Genomic DNA, 17,753 nt, shown 5'->3' with positions numbered 1-17,753 from the left:
TTCGTTTCACACTTCAGTCAGATGGAAGATCTGTCAACGCAGGACACGGTAAACATAGGGATAGTTATTTATTGTAACGTTTTTATGTACACATACATCATTGCGCATCAGTCACCTTTAACACGGTGCTGGCATAAGTCAACAGTCGAATGTTACCCGTCGTGTTGACACAATTATATGGCTTGTTGCACAAGGTTAAGAACACCATGGCACGCACTTTTACAGTTGTAAGAAGATGGCGTAGGTTTATGTTGCTGTTAAAGGGATAGCTCCCCCACATTACAAAATAACACGTTGGTTTCCTTACCCTGTAAGCAGTCTATGGTATAACAGCAATCTGTGCTTTGGTTTTATTTCCCCTGGAAATGTTTCTAAATGCTAAGGTTTTAGCATTTGTGGAACAGACCTAAGGGTTGAACAGCAGTGTGCAGTGTTTACATTTTTCACGAGTTTCCCTTTAACTCCAAGCAGTGGCAAAAACAATACCTGTATGTGAGGATGTTCTTCAGCTTTTGTACATTTAGAAACAGTGCCAGGGAAATAAAACCAAAGCATCGATTGCTGTCATACCTTTTCCATAGATTGCTTATATCGGTACCATGACTTTGTGGCATTTGTGGCACAAATCCCATTCAAGTCATGGTACTGATACGCACATTTTCCACGCATGTTCAAATCATCTAGAATTGCCGTCAAACCTTTTCTATAGACTACTGACAGGGAAAGGAAATTTGTAATTTGAGTGAGCTATCCCTTTAAGCATGCCTGGATGCAACAATAGAGTCAAGCCTCTAATCTAATCTACACAAAGTCAGTGATAACAGAAACAGCATGTTTTCAAATCAATAATGTATTGTTGGACAATCATCACATTTCATTTAAAATAACAAATGTTTGGAAGGTCCACCGTGTTTGTATTAAAAACAGCACTTTAAGAGCAGAAATATGGTTTCGACTAGAGTTTCACAGATATCATTAGTGCCTGCTGCGTCTGCCTGTTCTAATGAGGTCTAGATGAACAGACGTGGCATGCACTGCGCATAGCCTACACAAAAATGCATTCTGTTCAATGTGCTCCATTTCTATAGCTGTGGCCAATGAAGTTGATCGAGGTTGCCACTAACTGATCAAGGGCCAAATATCTTTTTCACCTCCTGACTTAGAGGTTAAGGTTAGGATTTGGGGTTGAGGAATTGAATCCTAGATATGTGGTTAGGGGTAACTTCTACTTCTACCTCGAGCTCAGGCAGTGGTTGTGCTGTGAGGGACCTTCTTCCCTGTCTTAGAGGAAGCTGTCTTCTTCACCACAGACGTAGGAGAAGCCATTGAAGGCGTTGCTGCTGCTGGTGCTGGCGTTCAGCTCAGGGGTGCGGCCCACCGAGTTAGGCACCATCTCTCTGGTGAACTCTGGGTCTATGTGCTGCGTGTCCGCTGGCCCTTTCTGGAGGAGAGAGGGGACATGTTAGGGAATTGAGCAAAGTGATAGAAAAAAAAGAGACAGACAGTGTGAAGGTTAAAACGAGGGAAAAAAGGTAGTGAGAGAAAGTTTTAGAGATATAGCCGTTAAGGTTAGAGAATATGGTAAGCAACAGGCAATTTTTTTTGGCCCTCAAAAGTGGGAGGATTAGTTTTTGGTCAAAAAAGACAGTAAAAACTCCAGCAAATCATCCCCCAAAAATAATTAATTTGGAAATCTGTTCCCATGTATTCCCACCAACAACAAAAAAAGAGATGTGATCGTGTCTCAATGTAATCAAGGTATGAAATGAGTGTTCTTTTCAAATACAATCTCTTTTTGGGCTTAGTTGTGGTCAATTTGCAGTGTACAAATGATTATGTTCTGCCCCGACCATCCACTCTAACATAAATTGGCCCGCGGCTGATTCTAATTGCCTACCAATGTTATGGACTGTGCCAACAACTCACCACATTGGGGTAGTACGGAGGAGTGATCCGCTTGTGGTACAGGTCATCCCAGTTAATCGGGGAGAAGAACACATGGTTCTTGATTTCTAACTGCAAAGTAAAACAAGAATCATATACAAGATATAAGCGATGTATAACTGAGTGAACATTAGCGAAACACAGTAACCGGCAAAGGCATGGGGTTGCTTCCGAAATGGCACAGAAGTAGTGCACTATATTGGGTATAGGGTGCCATTTCAGATGCAACCCATGATCCATGGTGAGGGTCTAGTCAGCCACTCACAAAGTCGTCGATGGCTCCCAGCCTGCAGTGCTGGTCCTTCTGCAGGAGGCTCTGGAGCAGACTACAGACAGCGTCTGACTTCCCTGGGGGCAGAGGCAGAGGCTTGTGCAGGATACCATCATACAGCTCAGACATGTCCCGGCTGTAAAAAGGAGGCTAGAAACGGAGTAGAACGGAGGAGAGACATTGTAGCCACCAGCTACTCCAGAAACATTTCCTGAAGTTGGTAACATAATTGTCTTGGACATTTGCAGCACAAGGAAATAATATTTGGATTGGCCTTAGATTGCTAAGTACAGTAGCTATATAAGATTGAAAAACGATTTTATTTTAGTACTACTTTTCTTTAAAAATACTAAACATACACATACAAACGACTATACATCACACCTGCCCTGGCCCTCAAGCTCACACCTCCATCTCTAGCACCCGCATCCCTCTCCAGCACATGGCCTCAAACTGCGCCATTTTGATTCTCTCCGTCGCCCACGCACGTTAAAAATTAAGATACTAAAGCATTTTACCTTTCCATTGTGTTGATTTCCAGTTTTTAAGTATACGTTTTTTTCAAGATGATTGACGAGAAAAGTATCGTCCGACCCAGCGGGTACCTCGCTGCACCCTCATATGCCACGTCTTGTAATATGTAGACAGACGGATTAAAAGTAAATTTACATCGTTAATAATTCTGACAGACAATTTTCTAACTCTCCCCATAACTTTTGGACTTTATCAAATTCCCAGAAGGCTTTGTTAGTTTTACACTTAAGACATGACTACCGTTGTTCCATTGTGCTGTAGAATGTGAATTTTGCATAATAAATGTATAATAAATGATATACATTAGTTTATACTGGATTAAGCGCATTTTTCCGTTTAACAGTAATTTCATTAGTTATGTTCCAACATTTCCTCCATCTTGTGCCAATATCAGTTATCAGTTAAGTCTTGGTTCCAATAGTTTATAATTTTTCTAAGATATTGTGAGTTGTATATGCTCTCTGCAAGGTTTTGTATAGCTTTCCTACCATATGAATACCGTTTTCTGACTCAAATAGGATTCCCTCAAGATTGCTTTGATTCCTAATAAAAATGTTGTGATATAAAACTTTTAAGTTGCATGTATTTGAAAATATCGACATTGGTCAATCCAAAATTTATTTTTTAATCGTGTCATGGAAATAAATGTATTTCCTATTACCAAGTCATTTATGATTTATATGCCTTTAGTTTTCCATGTGCACCAATTTATCAGTGAATTCTTAAAAAGCTATCCAACGATTGTGTTTTTTAGGGTGTGTTTTTAGGGAGTGATATTTGATCTTGTAGAATACATTTCATTTTATTCCATGTTGTTATTAGTGTTCTTAACTTTAAAGTTGTTAACGTTCTTAGCTTCCGTGGATGAGCATGCGCATCTCCATTGTTCCTCTTCACCCATTGTTCCTCTTTAGTACATTTAACTATGCGCCGCAAGTAAAAGCATTGGGTGGCTGAGATTCAAAAACGTACAAGACTATAGATCATCTCATAGAGCACAGCTCCTAGACACCACCAGTCCACAGTGCGGTCATAGGGCTCCTTACGCAGAATCTCAGGGGCCAAATACTACACACACACAGAGAGAGAGACAGAGAGAGAGACAGAGAGACAGAGAGAGAGAGAGAGAGACAGATGGATATATACAGCTATAAGTGACCATTAGACATATGTTATCATTAACATATCATTGAGCACAGACACAATCTCAGGGTTATCCCTCACCTCAGGGGTTCCACAGAAAGTGGACGTGGTGGTATCCGGCTCCACTCCCTCTTTACACAGCCCAAAGTCCGTAAGCACCACGTGGCCCTGGAACACACAGCGTTTTAAGCACCTTCCCAATCAACCTTACAGGAACTTACGGGCCTGCGTATGATAGTGTTTTGCAAAATCTTGAACCCATGTTCTCTAAGATGAGAAGGAAGTGAGTTGAGACATTGAAAACAATCCAATAACATTACATCCACTTATGAGTCAACACTTACCTGAGAGTCTAAGAGAATATTCTCTGGCTTCAGATCTCTACAAAAGAACAAACAAACAAACAAACAAACAAACAAAGATATTTGATTTCACTGACCCTCAAAAGTGTACGTAATAATGTGTTGCTTCTACGTGAATGTGTCTTTGCAAAACTGTCTGACCTGTAAACGATGTTGAGGGAGTGAAGGTAGCCGATGGCACTGGCTACCTCAGCAGCGTAGAACCGAGCCCTCGGCTCCAAGAAGCACCGCTCCCTCTGCAGGTGGAAGAAGATCTTCAAGACAGAGAGAGAGAGAAAATGAGAGGGAGAAAAAAAGAGGTTAGCGATAGAGGTAGAAAGAAAACAGTTATGTCTTGTTGTTTTAACTGTCATTCTCCTGGGCTCTGACAAAGCGTGTCATATTACTACCACTACATTATTAACTCATCATAATACTGTGACAGAGACTTTGGACTGAGCTGATGATTCAATGGGAGTAAAGTGTGACTAAGCCCAGGGCTATGACACACTGCTCTGCTGTTTCTGTGCTGTCCATAGCTTGCCAGCTTTAATATACAGTACCAGTCAAAAGTTGACACACCTACTCATTCAAGGGTTGTTCTTTACTTTTACTATTTTCTACATTGTAGAATAAAAGAGAATACATCAAAACTATGAAATAACACATATGGAACCATGTATTAAGCAAATAAGTGTTAAACAAATCAAAATACATTTTATATTTGAGATTCTTCAAAGTAGCCACCCTTTGCCTTGATTACAGCTTTGCACACTCTTGGCATTCTCTCAACCAGCTTCATGAGGTAGTCACCTGGAATGCATTTCAATTAACATGTGTGCCTTGTTAACAGTTAATTTGTGGAATTTATTTCCTTCTTAACACGTTTGAGCCAATCAGTTGTGTTGTGACAAGGTAGGGGTGGTATACTGAAGATAGCCCTATTTGGTGAAAGACCAAGTCCATCTCATGGCAAGAAAATCTCAAATAAGCAAAGATAAATGACAGTCCATTATTACTTTAAGACATGAAGGTCAGTGAATCTGGAAAATGTCAAGAACTTTGAAAGTTTCTTCAAGTGCAGTTGCAAAAACCATCAAGCGCTTTGATGACACTGGCTCTCATCAGGACCGCCACAGTTACCTCTGCTGCAGAGGATACGTTCATTAGAGTTAACTGCACCACAGATTGCAAACCAAATAAATGCTTCACTGTGTTTAAGTAACAGACACATCTAACCATCAACTCTTCAGAGGAGACTGCGTGAATCAGGCCTTCATGGTCGAATTGCAGCAAAGAAACCACTACTGAAGGACACCAATAAGAAGAAGAGACTTGATTGGGCCTAGAAACACGAGCAATGGACATTAGACCGGTGGCAATCTGTCCTTTGGTCTGATGAGTCCAAATTTGCGATTTTTGGTTCCAACCGCCGTGTCTTTGTGAGACGCAGAGTAGGTGAATGGAGGATCTCCGCACATGTGGTTCCCACCGTGAAGCATGGAAGAGGAGGTGCGATGGTGTGGGGGTGCTTTGCTGGTGACACTGTCTGTGATTTATTTAGAATTCAAGGCACACTTAACCAACCTGGCTACCACAGCATTCTGAAGCGATACGTCATCCCATTTGGATTACGCTTAGTGGGACTACCAATGGTTTTTCAACAGGACAATGACCCAACACACATTTCCAGGCTGTGTAAGGGCTATTTGACCAAGAAGGAGAATGATGGAATGCTGCATCAGATGACCTGGCCTCCACAATCACCCGACCTCAACCCAATTGAGATGGTTTGGGATGAGTTGGACCGCAGAGTGTGGGAAAAGCAGCCAACAAGTGCTCAGCATATGTGGGAACTCCTTCAAGTATGTTGGAAAAGCATTCCAGGTGAAGCTGGTTGAGAGAATGCCAAGCATGTGCAAAGCTGTCATCAAGGCAAAGGGTGGCTACTTTGAAGAATCTAAAATATATTTTGATTTGTTTAACACTTCTTTGGTTACTACACGATTCCATATGTGCTATTTCATAGTTTTGATGTCTTCACTATTATTCTACAATGTAGAACATAGTAAAAATAATGAAGAACCCTTGAATGAGTAGGTGTGTCAAAACTGTTGACTGGTACTGTAAATAAAGGATGACTTATTAGGAACATTGCTACAGTCCATTCCTTTTGTCATTTGCATATCATATGCAACCTTTCAGGAAACCCAGGGCCATTAGCTAGCTACCTCTCCCCCGTTGACATAGTCCAGGACAAAGTAGAGCTTCTCTGGGGTCTGGAAGGAGTAGTGGAGGCCCACCAGGAAAGGGTGCTTCAGGCTCTTCAGCAGCACGTTCCTCTCTGCCATGATGTTCTTTTGCTAGAGGACACAAAGCAGCATTGAACCAGCGGACACGAGGCAGAGGGCAGGACACAGCCGAATACAGGCCCCTGTCAGCACCACTGCTTCAGCCCCAAGCGCGAGACAAGAGACAATACACAGAAAGAGTGGGGAGAGAGCGAGACACCTCTTTCCTAAAAGGTCCACAGTGTTATTTATGCCGCTTTGAGTCACAAGTGCAGCCGTCTACACACGTCTGACTAGGTCTGTCAGACAGCTATAACGTGTGTCTGTAAGTAGCTAATAAAGTCCAAGACTTGCTTATAACTATCAAGTGATACAAAACCAAGGGGGGAAAACTGTTCTGATTATGGGAATGTTTATGGGAATGTACAGTTTGTAAGAAACACACAATAGAGACTGGGGGGGGCTGTATAATCAGTCTGTCAGAGTACAAAGGACAGAACACACTTCAGATTAGATGTTATCTTTCTTAGAAACACACAACAGACTTAGGCTAAACCAGTTCTGCAACACAGTGAAATTCATACACACGTTGAATATATACTGACATAAAGGGTTTTATTGGTGTAATTTAATGGACCTTTACCACAGAAAATAAATAACCTATATGTGAGTTGGTTGGGAGAATGAATAACTACATTAAAAGTTTATAGACCAACCTCCTTTTTCTTCAGGATGACTTTCTTCTGTAAAACTTTGACCGCATAGAATTTGTTGTCAGCTTTGAGCTTGGCGAGCAGGACCTGGATGCGGGGTGGTTGCCAATAAATCTCTGGTTGTTTACTCAAAACTTCACCTACTAATATGACACTCTTATCATAAACATATCTTAAATCAATCTAGAAGGTCAATGAAGTACACACAAATAACATATTTGATTAACAGTCACACAAAACATAGAAAGAAAGTAGTCATAGACGCAATGAAAAAGGACTGCAAATTAACTGGACAAATTAAAAACGGCTACTCATCCGGAGTACAATTTGTCAACAACCTTATCCTCATTCATTGGTTTGTTTTGGCCTTTTCATCAAGGTAACCTTAACAGTCCTGCATAGACAGAGTTAATCATTTGTGAAGGCATGCAGCCGTTTATCAGACAGACAGCAGTGTAGTCTGTCTTACCTTCCCATAGGTCCCTTTTCCAATAACAGCCAAGAAGTCAAAGTCAGTGGGCTTGGCACTGAAACAAGACAGGAATAATGATACAGATATCTGTGTCATACGGATTGACATTACACGTATCACGACAGGTTATGGCAGAGACAACCGTCTCGCAACATGACTCTGGTATGATGCATGAAATAGCATGTTCGGTCAAGGGCTCCATTCAATAGGTGAAGCTGAAGCGTAAAGGTCATTTCAGATTGAGCCGACACATGCGGTGTTTATCGCGAATACAGTCTCCGCTAAAGCGGGAACAATGTCTTTAAATTTCAATCACGCTGTAAAACTGAATTTCCACCATGCGGATTGAAAAGAGCCCCAAGTCTCAATAGCAAAGTACAGCAGTGTATGTTCGTGGTTGCAGCTGATGTATGGCATCATATCGAGGTGAAAATAGTTTTGTTCATGAATGCATCAGGATCACAATTCTGTTCGTAAAGGGTTACCAGATGTCAGTTCTACGGGGAATTACGAATCACTGAAACCCATGACTCTTAATAGTGTACATACTGTGGGTTTGCCGAGGGTCCCAGGTTGACCTCACTGAGGGTGGAGGACGGTGATCTAAGCTAGAAGACAAGTAGAAAAAAAATGATGACTGATAGAGCACAGCAGTGTAAACAACCAGTAGCAAAAATAGGATTAAATCCTTGATTGACTATATAGCACAGCACACTACAGACTGAAACACTCACTGGATTACAATTTGCCATGGTCTTGGTCCATTCCTTGCACACCGGGGAGCCTACATCAGTGCTTCACAGACCTGTCATTACAAAGAGGACACAATAGGAACATCATGATATGATAGCACCCCACAGAAGTGTGTGACTCTGCTGCTGGTCCCCCTATGCCAGCTTGACCCTGACAAACTGGTAGTTCTGGTTTGAAACCCAGCGCTGGCAGGCACAACAAAGGATATTTGTTGTTTTGGAGAGTTCATATCAGTGGACACTTTTACATGGCAAATGTTACTTTCCCATGTCCACAAATGTGTGCGGGACTGCTTAGGTCATTATTCAAACCAATTTCAATCTCCCCCACACACGGTCACTGGCCAAGAATGTCTGAATGTTTTGAAATGTTCCTTCTATGGTCTTATGAAATGTTTAACCTTTAGGCCTACTGAATAAACAGCCATATGTCCTCAAGAGTAGATTGTGATGTGCTACAGTAGATGTGTGGAAAGTTAGAAACCCATTTGAAGGTTGATATCTATTTCGACAGTCATGTGTATTACCCTCTAATTAGGGCTTTGGGATTATTATAGGCCTTATATTCTCAAATTATACTATTGTGTAAATACAAGCACAAATTACAAATAGGGTGTTTTCAAACTATGAATACGTTCAGCAGACCTATTCTATCAGCATAGAAAATACACACATAGTCAATTTGGGAAGTATTCAGACCCCTTGTATCACAACTTCCGTCGAAGTCGGTCCCTCTCCTTGTTCGGGCGGAGTTCGGCGGTCGACGTCACTGGTCTTTTAGCCATCACAGATCCACTTTTCATTTTCCATTTGTTTTCTACACACCTGGTTTCTATTCCCCAATTACATGTTCATTATTTAACCCTCTGTTTCCCACATGTTAGTGTGCGTGTTTATTGATTTGTTCATGGCGGTACTTGTCGGCTGGTTATATTTGCCGGGTTATGTATTTACGCCCGTTATTTTCGAGGGACCGGTATTTGAGTATTGTCTGTATACTAGTGCTGTTGTGGAATTAAATACCTTGTACACTCATTTCTGCTCTCCTGCGCCTGATTCACTGCACCAGTTAACCACCGCCTGACACCTTGACTTTTTCCACATTTTGTTACGTTACAGCCTTATTCTAAGATGGATTACATCGTTTTTTCCCCCCTCATCAATCTACACACAATACCCAATAATGACAAAGCAAAAACATGTTCTTAGAAATTAGCATCCTCTCAAGCTCTGTCAGGTTGGATGGGGAGCGTCACTGCACAGCTATTTTTAGGTCTCTCCAGAGATGTTCGATCGGGTTCAAGTCTGGGCTCTGGCTGGGCCACTCAAGGACATTTAAAGACTTGTCCCGAAGCCACTCCTGCGTTGTCTTGGCTGTGTGCTTAGGGTCGTTGTCCTGTTGGAAGGCGAACCTTCGCCCCAGTCTGAGGTCTTGAGTGTTCTGGAGCAGGTTTTCATCAAGGATCTGTATTTTGCTCCATTTATCTTTCCCTTGATCCTGACTAATCTCCCAGTCCCTGCCACTGAAAAACATTCCCACAGCATGCTGCTGCCACCACCATGCTTCACCGTAGGGATGGTGCCAAGTTTTCTACAGATGTGACGCTTGGCATTCAGGCCAAAGTGTTTAATCTTGGTTTCATCAGACCAGAGAATCTTGTTTCTCAGGGTCTGAGAGTCCTTTAGGTGCCTTTTGGAAAACTCCAAGCGGGCTGTCGTGTGCCTTTCACTGAGAAGTGGCTTCCGTCTGGCCACTACCATAAAGGCCTGATTTGTGGAGTCCTGCAGAGATGGTTGTTCTTCTGGAATGTTCTCCCATCTCCACAGAGAAACTTTGGAGCTCTGTCAGAGTGACCATTGGGTTATTGGTCACCTATCTGACCAAGGCCCTTCTCCCACAATTGCTCCGTATTGCAGGGCGGCCAGCTCTAGGAAGAGTCTTGGTGGTTCCAAACTTCTTCCATTTAAGAATGATGGAGGCCATTGTGTTCTTGGGGACCTTCAAAGCTGCAGAAATGTTTTGGTACTCTTCCCCAGATCTGTGCCTCGACACAATCCTGTCTCATAGCTCTATGGACAATTCCTTCGACATCTTGGCTTGGTTTTTGCTCTGACATGCACTGTCTACTGTGGGACCTTATATAGACAGGTGTGTGCCTTTCCAAATCATGTCCAATCAATTGAGTTTACCACAGGTGGACTTCAATCAAGTTGTAGAAACATCAAGGATGATCAATGGAAACAGGATGCACCTGAGTTGAATTTTGAGTCTCACAGCAAAGGGTCTGAATACTTATAGAAATCATGTATTTCTGATATTTATTTATTTTTTGGGCAAAAAAAATCTAAAAACCGGTTTTTGCTTTGTCACTATGGGGTATTGTGTGTAGATTGATGAGGAAATTGTTTTATTTAATCCATTTTAGAATAAGGCTGTAAAGCAACAAAATGTGGAAAAAGTCAAGGGGTTTGAAAACTTTCCGAATGCACTGTATCAAAGGTCTTAAATAAACTACTAGCCTATTACGGTTAACCATTGTATTCCTCGAGTGATTACAAGGCTATTTCGAGTATTTGGAGAACATTTTCCAACTTGATAAAACCATATTTCAAACATTCACCCATGGCTGGCCCGCTCATTAGGCAGGATTAGGCGGCCACCTATGGCGGAAGGTTGACGAGGGCGGCATTTTCTGAGATAAACTCACCAAGACGCACCTCCAAAAACCTCACTTAATTCTGCGCCAAAACAATGACAATTTCTCTCAACCAGTGGCATATAGCTTTTTTAGGTGTGCGCTGATGACGCCCCTTTGATAAGCACTGGCCACATTGTCAAAGGCGCTAAATATTTTTGCTTGTCCATTCCCAGCGCGCCTCTCCAGGGTGCTGTTGGAGAGATGCATCTCTGCAGCGCTGTCAAAAAAATTATCGAACATCAATAATGTAGCAGATATAGGATATGGTAGAAATAATATGTGGTATTTTCTGTAGCCTACAGGCTGGAGATAAAATGTATGACAATGTAATGACCTTTTTACATCATGCAGGCTTATCTGATCAAATGGCCTAACCTAAATGGCACTCAATCAAATAAAAAATGAGCTGTCATGTTAACAAACAACATATCCTAAAAACAGGACAGGTCAAAGTAAAATGGACAATATGGAATGGACAATCACAACTGCTGTCCAGGAGTTTCACCCCATTGTCATGATCAGTGGTTTCAAGTTTGTATCCATCAATTATTGACAAGCTGATCATAGCGAAAAAGAAAATACTTCTGCATTTCCCGCTGTGTAAACACATTGCAAATAGGCTCACGATAACGCCTGATAAAGTTTGGTAGATGATATTCAGAGCGTAAATAGCCAAGTTGATTTGTCACAAGAATCAAGACTAATAAAGCCAATGCAATGGCCTGTTTTACAAACGGTGCGCCTACCACATGGATGGGCATTCATACAATTCCATTGTGGGCTGACATGGTAGGCTACACCCCAGTAAGCACGATCCGTCGTCTTTTTGTGTTTTACAAACAGTAGGCTTACCACATAGATGGGCATTCATAAAATGTAATGTCAGACAACACTGTAGGCTACTCCTCAGTAAGCACGGACCGACATCAAAGCCTTTTGGGTGCCTTTTTTTGGTGCAGTTCCGAACCGGCCTTGATTTCCACATCCACGGACATTGGATTTGGATCGGGTTCAGACCAAATCTGAACCAATCATAGCCTTCTATGTTTGGTTCAGATTTTGTGCGGTCCAGACCGGCCTTGATTTCAACATCCATGGATTTTTGGTTCGGTCCGGACCAAATCTGAACCAATCATAGGCTTCTATGTTTGGTTCATATTTTATCCGGTCTAGACCAGCCTTGATTTGGCCCAAACATAGACGTCTATAAATGACTTATTTTCAACTTTCATTCAGAACCAAAAATGATCCTGATTTCAACATTCGGAAAATACATATTTTCAACATCTGTCAAATACATATTTTCAACATTCGGAAAATAAGTATTTTAAACTTTCATTCAGAACCAAAAATTAACCTGATTTCAACGTCCGGAAAATACTTATTTTTCAATGTCCTGGAAAATAGGTACATCTGGAACATATGGAAAATATATGGAAAACATGGAAAATATGGAACATATGAAACATTTTAAACATATGGAAAACACATTTTCACCTTTCATTCAGAATTTAAATTGAACCTAACTTCAATGTCTGGAAAATACTATTTTAGATGTATTTTCAAAGTCATTGGGACTGGGACTATTCTAATTTTGCGGGGGCGACATATTTTGGTCTCCCCTATGGCGGCAGAATGGCAAGGACCAGACCTGCAGTCACCACCAACCAGAAATACATAAAAGGCTACATTTTACAGTACATTGTGTACATTCTCAACCTACCTGCAGTAAATGTTAAAACGGAGTTCAAGCCTACCTGTCACAGGTGCGTACGGTCGGTGGAGTGCGGTCTAATCGACTGACTGACCGAAGTCCCTTGGCTCGAGTCAAGTGTCGCAGCTCAGAGCACAGCGCTGTTGTCGCAGCTCGGAGCACAGCGCTATTGTTGTCCTGTACTTTAGGGCTACAGATAGCAGGGCTAGTTGGGGTCACATAATGAACTAGCCTTATGGATATCCACTATCGTCGGGGCTTGATTACTCAGCTAACCATCCAAAAATCTCACAATAAATAAATAAGGTGGTGTTTTTGGTGTAATAATAACGTTATACTATGCTATTATATTGGAATGTGTTATGTAGAATACTAATGAATCCTTATCTGATCTTTTAAGGCATTAATTCAGCTTTGATCTAACTTTACTAAACAAGCACCTAGCACCATTGTGAGAAGAAGCGGAGCTCCTGGGAGCAACGCTTAGGTGAGCTCCAGCAGCGCTACACCCGCTGCACCGAATGAGCTAATTTAAGCGCATACTGCTCTACCTCGCGCAAAATTTGGAGATGCAGAAACGAGACCACGTGTAAGGCTGTTTTATGACAATCTGGGAATATTTGGCCAAGGGAACATTTCAGTTTGGTTTTAGTAAAACAGCTAGGAAGGGGATACTTTTAAAACTGGATTGAGTGAAGTGGCAGAAAATATGTTGAATAAGCAACTAATGAGCATGGAGAGCCTCTCAGGTTTGACAAAATGTATTTATATCTTTCAGTCTAACCCGGGTAATTACTTTAGTTTTGTAGATCTTCGAGAGAAACACGCTTTTTTAAAGTAGTTAGGCAACAGTCCTCTCAAAGTTCAGCTGAAATTTTACCCTGAAAGGGAGGGGGGGGGGGGGGGGGCTGAAATGCCAGGGCTGAATTTTATCGCCCGGGATTAGTTTAAAACAGCCGGCGACATTGTGAAATTTTATCAAATGCACGTGAAATTGCGCAGTAAGATAAAAAGGTAAATATTTTAACCGTAGAGAAGCCGTTTTATTTTCTGCAAATCTGCAAGCATGCCTGTCACGAACCTTTTTTCCTCTCTGACACTGCTGCGTGACAGCGAACGTGCAAAGCCTAGTTATAGGCTCTGCTTGGTCAATCCGCCGTCTGTAGTGGCCGTACAGCATTTACAGCCTCCAGAGCTTTCATACTTCTTGCGCTAAAAGGAGAAGACCAGAGCTATAGCGAAGGAACTTGTTAAGGAAGTGAGTTTGTATTTATACAGGACATCGGCTACCGCCCCCACCTACCGTCAACCAATCATGTCAATTCGGAGCAGAGTATTTGAGCAGAGTTGAGCGGTCGCATATCCCGCTCATCGCTCATAGACCGGCACTTGCTCACTGCTCCAGCCCTCACGTCCTTTCCAACGGCTCCACTAAAAACCGCTCAGCACTCACAGAATAATTTATTTTTCCAAATTCTGTCCATTCATTCATTCATTCATTCATTCATTCATGTTGTTTCAATCCCAATTGTAACAACATCCATCTATTTTTGTGACTACTTGGACCTACCATTTGGTTTTGAGGTATTGAAATCAAACCATATGATTTGAGTGAAAAATATTTTAATAAACATGAAAAAGTGAATGTAAGAAGTTCTCATCATTTCAAATAGGATAGATGTCATATTAAACAGCATATAAACACTCTAATTAGGTCAGGAGCCAGATGTAACAGTGTAAGTTCCGTCCCTCTCTTCGCCCCAACCCGGGCTCGAACCAGGGACCCTTGCACACATCAACAACTGACACCCCACTTCAAGTCTCAGAGCGGGTGACGTCACCGATTGAAACGCTATTAGCGCGCACCACCGCTAACTAACTAGCCATTTCACATCGGTTACACTCACCCCCCCTTTGACCTCCTCCTTTTCCGCAGCAACCAACGATCCGGGTCACGACACCAATGTAACAGTGTAAGTTCCATCCCTCTCTTCGCCCCAACCCGGGCTCGAACCAGGGACCCTTGCACACATCAACAACTGACACCCCACGAAGCATCGTTACCCATCGCGCCACAAAAGCCGCGGCCCTTGCAACGCAAGGGGCAACCCTACTTCAAGTCTCAGAGCGGGTGACGTCACCAATTGAAACGCTATTAGCGCGCACCACCGCTAACTAACTAGCCATTTCACATCGGTTACACAGACAGGGAGCCTAAGAAGGAACATAAAATCATTATTTAGGCTATATTATTTATATTATTTCAAGGCTATAGCCTACAAAATAAATACATTGTGAATCATTTGTGGGTGTGACACACTAGGCTTGTATGGAGTCAGGGACATTAAGCGATCAAAATTTTAACAACATTTAGTTGTATTAAATCATTATAGTCTATAAACTGTGCATTTTGGATGCGACTTACTTAGAATTAAATTCAAATTAAATGAAAAATTGCTTATTAGGCTCAGTCTACAATGTCTTTGAATTAATTTTTAGAAAAGTCTGTGGCTTCAGCCTCATGTGATGGTGACTGGAGAGTAGGCCAGCAGCGGAGAATAAATATCCTCTCCGTGCTCACAGAGCAACTGGTGATGCTGAAGACCCTTCGGACCACTCTTGCCTCGCTGGGAAGGGATGCACTTTTTTAATTCAAGGGTTTTTTTCGAGGGTTTTTCTTTATTTTGTCTATTTTCTACATCGCAAACCCTTTATACACAAAAATAAAAGTAATTTATCACATTATAGCCATCAGACTAGCTATATCAAAAAATAAAAATGGATAACCAAGGAAAGCGCAATAAAAACTTCAGCAAACAAGAGCTTGAAGTGATGTTGGAGGAAATAGCAGCCAGGGAAAGGATGCTGTTGGGGAGAGTCAATAACTTCGGAGTGACTGCAGAGACCAAAAGGCTGTCATCAAGGCAAAGGGTGGCTACTTTGAAGAATCTCAAATATAAAACATATTTTCATTTGTTTAACACTTCTTTGGTTCCTACATGATTCCATATGTGTTATTTCATAGTTTGTATGTCTTCAACATTATTCTCCAATGTAGAAAATAGTACAAATATAGAAAAACCCTTGAATGAGTAGGTGTGTCCAAACTTTTGACTGGTACTGTATATATATATAGGTAGGCCTAATGGTGCTTAGGCAAAATAATGCAATCAAAACGGAAAGCCAGGCCTATTGGGCCAATTATGGCCTATTGTATAGATAATAGAACAATAATGAAGGAAACTTTCAAGAGATCAGATTTTTTGTTTATAAATACTTTGCTACAATGACACACTTAGTTAGCTACCCACCTCGTTCCTTTCTTTAGCATATGCATGAAGTAAGTACACCATCATGCCTTCCACAATGATTATTTAGTTGTGGACACTAGATCACCCCACTCCCTCTCTTGCTCTTGGTCTACATCTCTGTAAGTCACCTTGATTTTGCACCTGTGTGTTTTATCAGTTTCTTTCTGAAAATATTTTGCGAACAACATGACAGTAGCTTAAGCAAGGGGCTATAGCAGCGCACAAGCAGACTACAAATGCATGATGGGCATGCCCTGAGCTCTTGATGTGAGCGCTACTGGAGAGAAATTGGAGCGGGCAAGAAGGCCAAAGCTCCAACCTTTGGGAATCTTGCTCCAGGCTCCAGTTCAATTGGGCACGCTCTACTCCTTACTCTGCTCCAGCTCCGCTCCGCTTACATACTCTGATAGGGATCCCTCCACATTGTTACAAAATTTGAGAGGTGCACAGCGACATGCGACGCAGCTTCATTTGGCTTCTACATGCCTCCTGATGCTCCGCAATTGCGTCACACTGTCACGACTTCCGCCGAAGTCGGTCCCTCTCCTTGTTCGGGCGGCGTTGGGCGGTCGACGTCACCGGTCTTCTAGCCATCGCCGCTCCACCTTTCATTTTCCATTTGTTTTGTCTTGTTTTCCGCACACCTGGTTCACATTCTCTCATCAGGCTAAATGTACATTACCCTCTGTTTCCCCCATGTCTGTGTGTGGAATTGTTCTTTGTGTAGGGTGTTACGCTACAGGCTGGCTTGCGCTAGGTTTGTTTCAAACCTAGGTTTGTTTGTTTTATTTATCCGGTTCATGTTACCGTGGTTCTGCTTTGTGCTGCCTCGCTTGTGGCTTTGGGCCAGGGTGTATATTAAAGTTCTCCTGTTATCACCCATCTCTGCTCTCCTGCGCCTGACTTCCCGGCAACCAGTCACTCACCCCGTTACACACACCCTCCATATGAAGCCTGTCAACACATTTTCAGATTAAGCGTAAATTGGCATTAAGACTGGCCTGTGCTCTTGGTTAAACCAGGGATGAATTGATACATTGTATCAACTTTGCTCACTCTGCACACTGCTCCAATGTATCAAATGTACAAATGCAACAAAAGAAGACTGATCAAGGTCTACATCCCCGCTCGCCATCAAGGCTAAATTATATTTTAAAAACTGATGGAGGAATAGATGCCCAGGAAGAGCAGAAGGAGTGGCGGCCCTGGTGGAGTGGTGCCAGGAAAATAATCTCTCCCTCAACTGAAACAAAACTAAGGAGCTGATTGTGGACTTCACGAGACAGTGGAGGGAGAACGCCCCCATCCACATCGACGGGACCACAATGGAGAATGTGAAAAGCTTCAAGTTCCTTGGCATACACATCACTGACAATCTGAAGTGGTCCATCCACACAGAGAGTGTGGTGAAGAAGGCCCAACAGTGCCTCTTCAACCTCAGGAGGCTGAAGAGATTTGGCCACCAAGACCCTCACAAACTACATATGCACCATTGAGAGCATCTGGTTGGGCTGTATCACCGTCTGGTACAGTAACTGCACCGTCAGCAACCACAGGGCTCTCCAGAG

At 42.3% G+C, this 17,753-nt stretch overlaps 1 protein-coding gene across 2 annotated transcripts; it reads right to left on the bottom strand.

Annotated features, from left to right (window-relative positions):
• Positions 1–53: 53 nt before the first annotated feature.
• LOC106571978 (serine/threonine-protein kinase Sgk2) lies at positions 54–14,137 on the bottom strand. Of its 2 annotated transcripts, none has more exons than XM_014145603.3 (13): positions 13,956–14,137; positions 8,444–8,514; positions 8,259–8,317; positions 7,707–7,764; positions 7,241–7,324; positions 6,465–6,596; positions 4,396–4,508; positions 4,237–4,273; positions 3,974–4,060; positions 3,722–3,817; positions 2,210–2,365; positions 1,927–2,016; positions 54–1,441 (listed from the first exon to the last, which is right to left on the bottom strand). In XM_014145603.3, the coding sequence occupies exons 2-13, from the start codon at positions 8,459–8,461 to the stop codon at positions 1,283–1,285; spliced, it is 1,089 nt and encodes a 362-aa protein (XP_014001078.2). In that variant the 5' UTR covers positions 8,462–8,514; positions 13,956–14,137; the 3' UTR covers positions 54–1,282. The 2 variants fall into 2 exon arrangements, with proteins under 2 accessions (XP_014001078.2, XP_014001080.2); XM_014145605.3 differs by lacking the exon at positions 13,956–14,137 and adding an exon at positions 12,918–13,204.
• Between the last annotated feature and the right edge of the window lie 3,616 nt (positions 14,138–17,753).

The sequence above is a fragment of the Salmo salar genome, chromosome 15, assembly GCF_965601325.2.
Source record: "Salmo salar chromosome 15, fSalSal1, whole genome shotgun sequence".
NCBI classification, from domain to species: domain Eukaryota; kingdom Metazoa; phylum Chordata; class Actinopteri; order Salmoniformes; family Salmonidae; genus Salmo; species Salmo salar.
Note: the sequence above shows the minus strand (reverse complement) of the source record. Positions and strands in the feature narration are given on the sequence as shown.

Coding starts and splice junctions, on each gene's coding strand:
- LOC106571978 (XM_014145603.3), bottom strand. Junction 7,765..8,258: donor GGACCCTCGGCAAACCCACA/GTATGTACACTA, acceptor GTCTTGTTTCAG/TGCCAAGCCCACTGACTTTG. Junction 4,509..6,464: donor ACTATGTCAACGGGGGAGAG/GTAGCTAGCTAA, acceptor TCTGTCTTGAAG/ATCTTCTTCCACCTGCAGAG.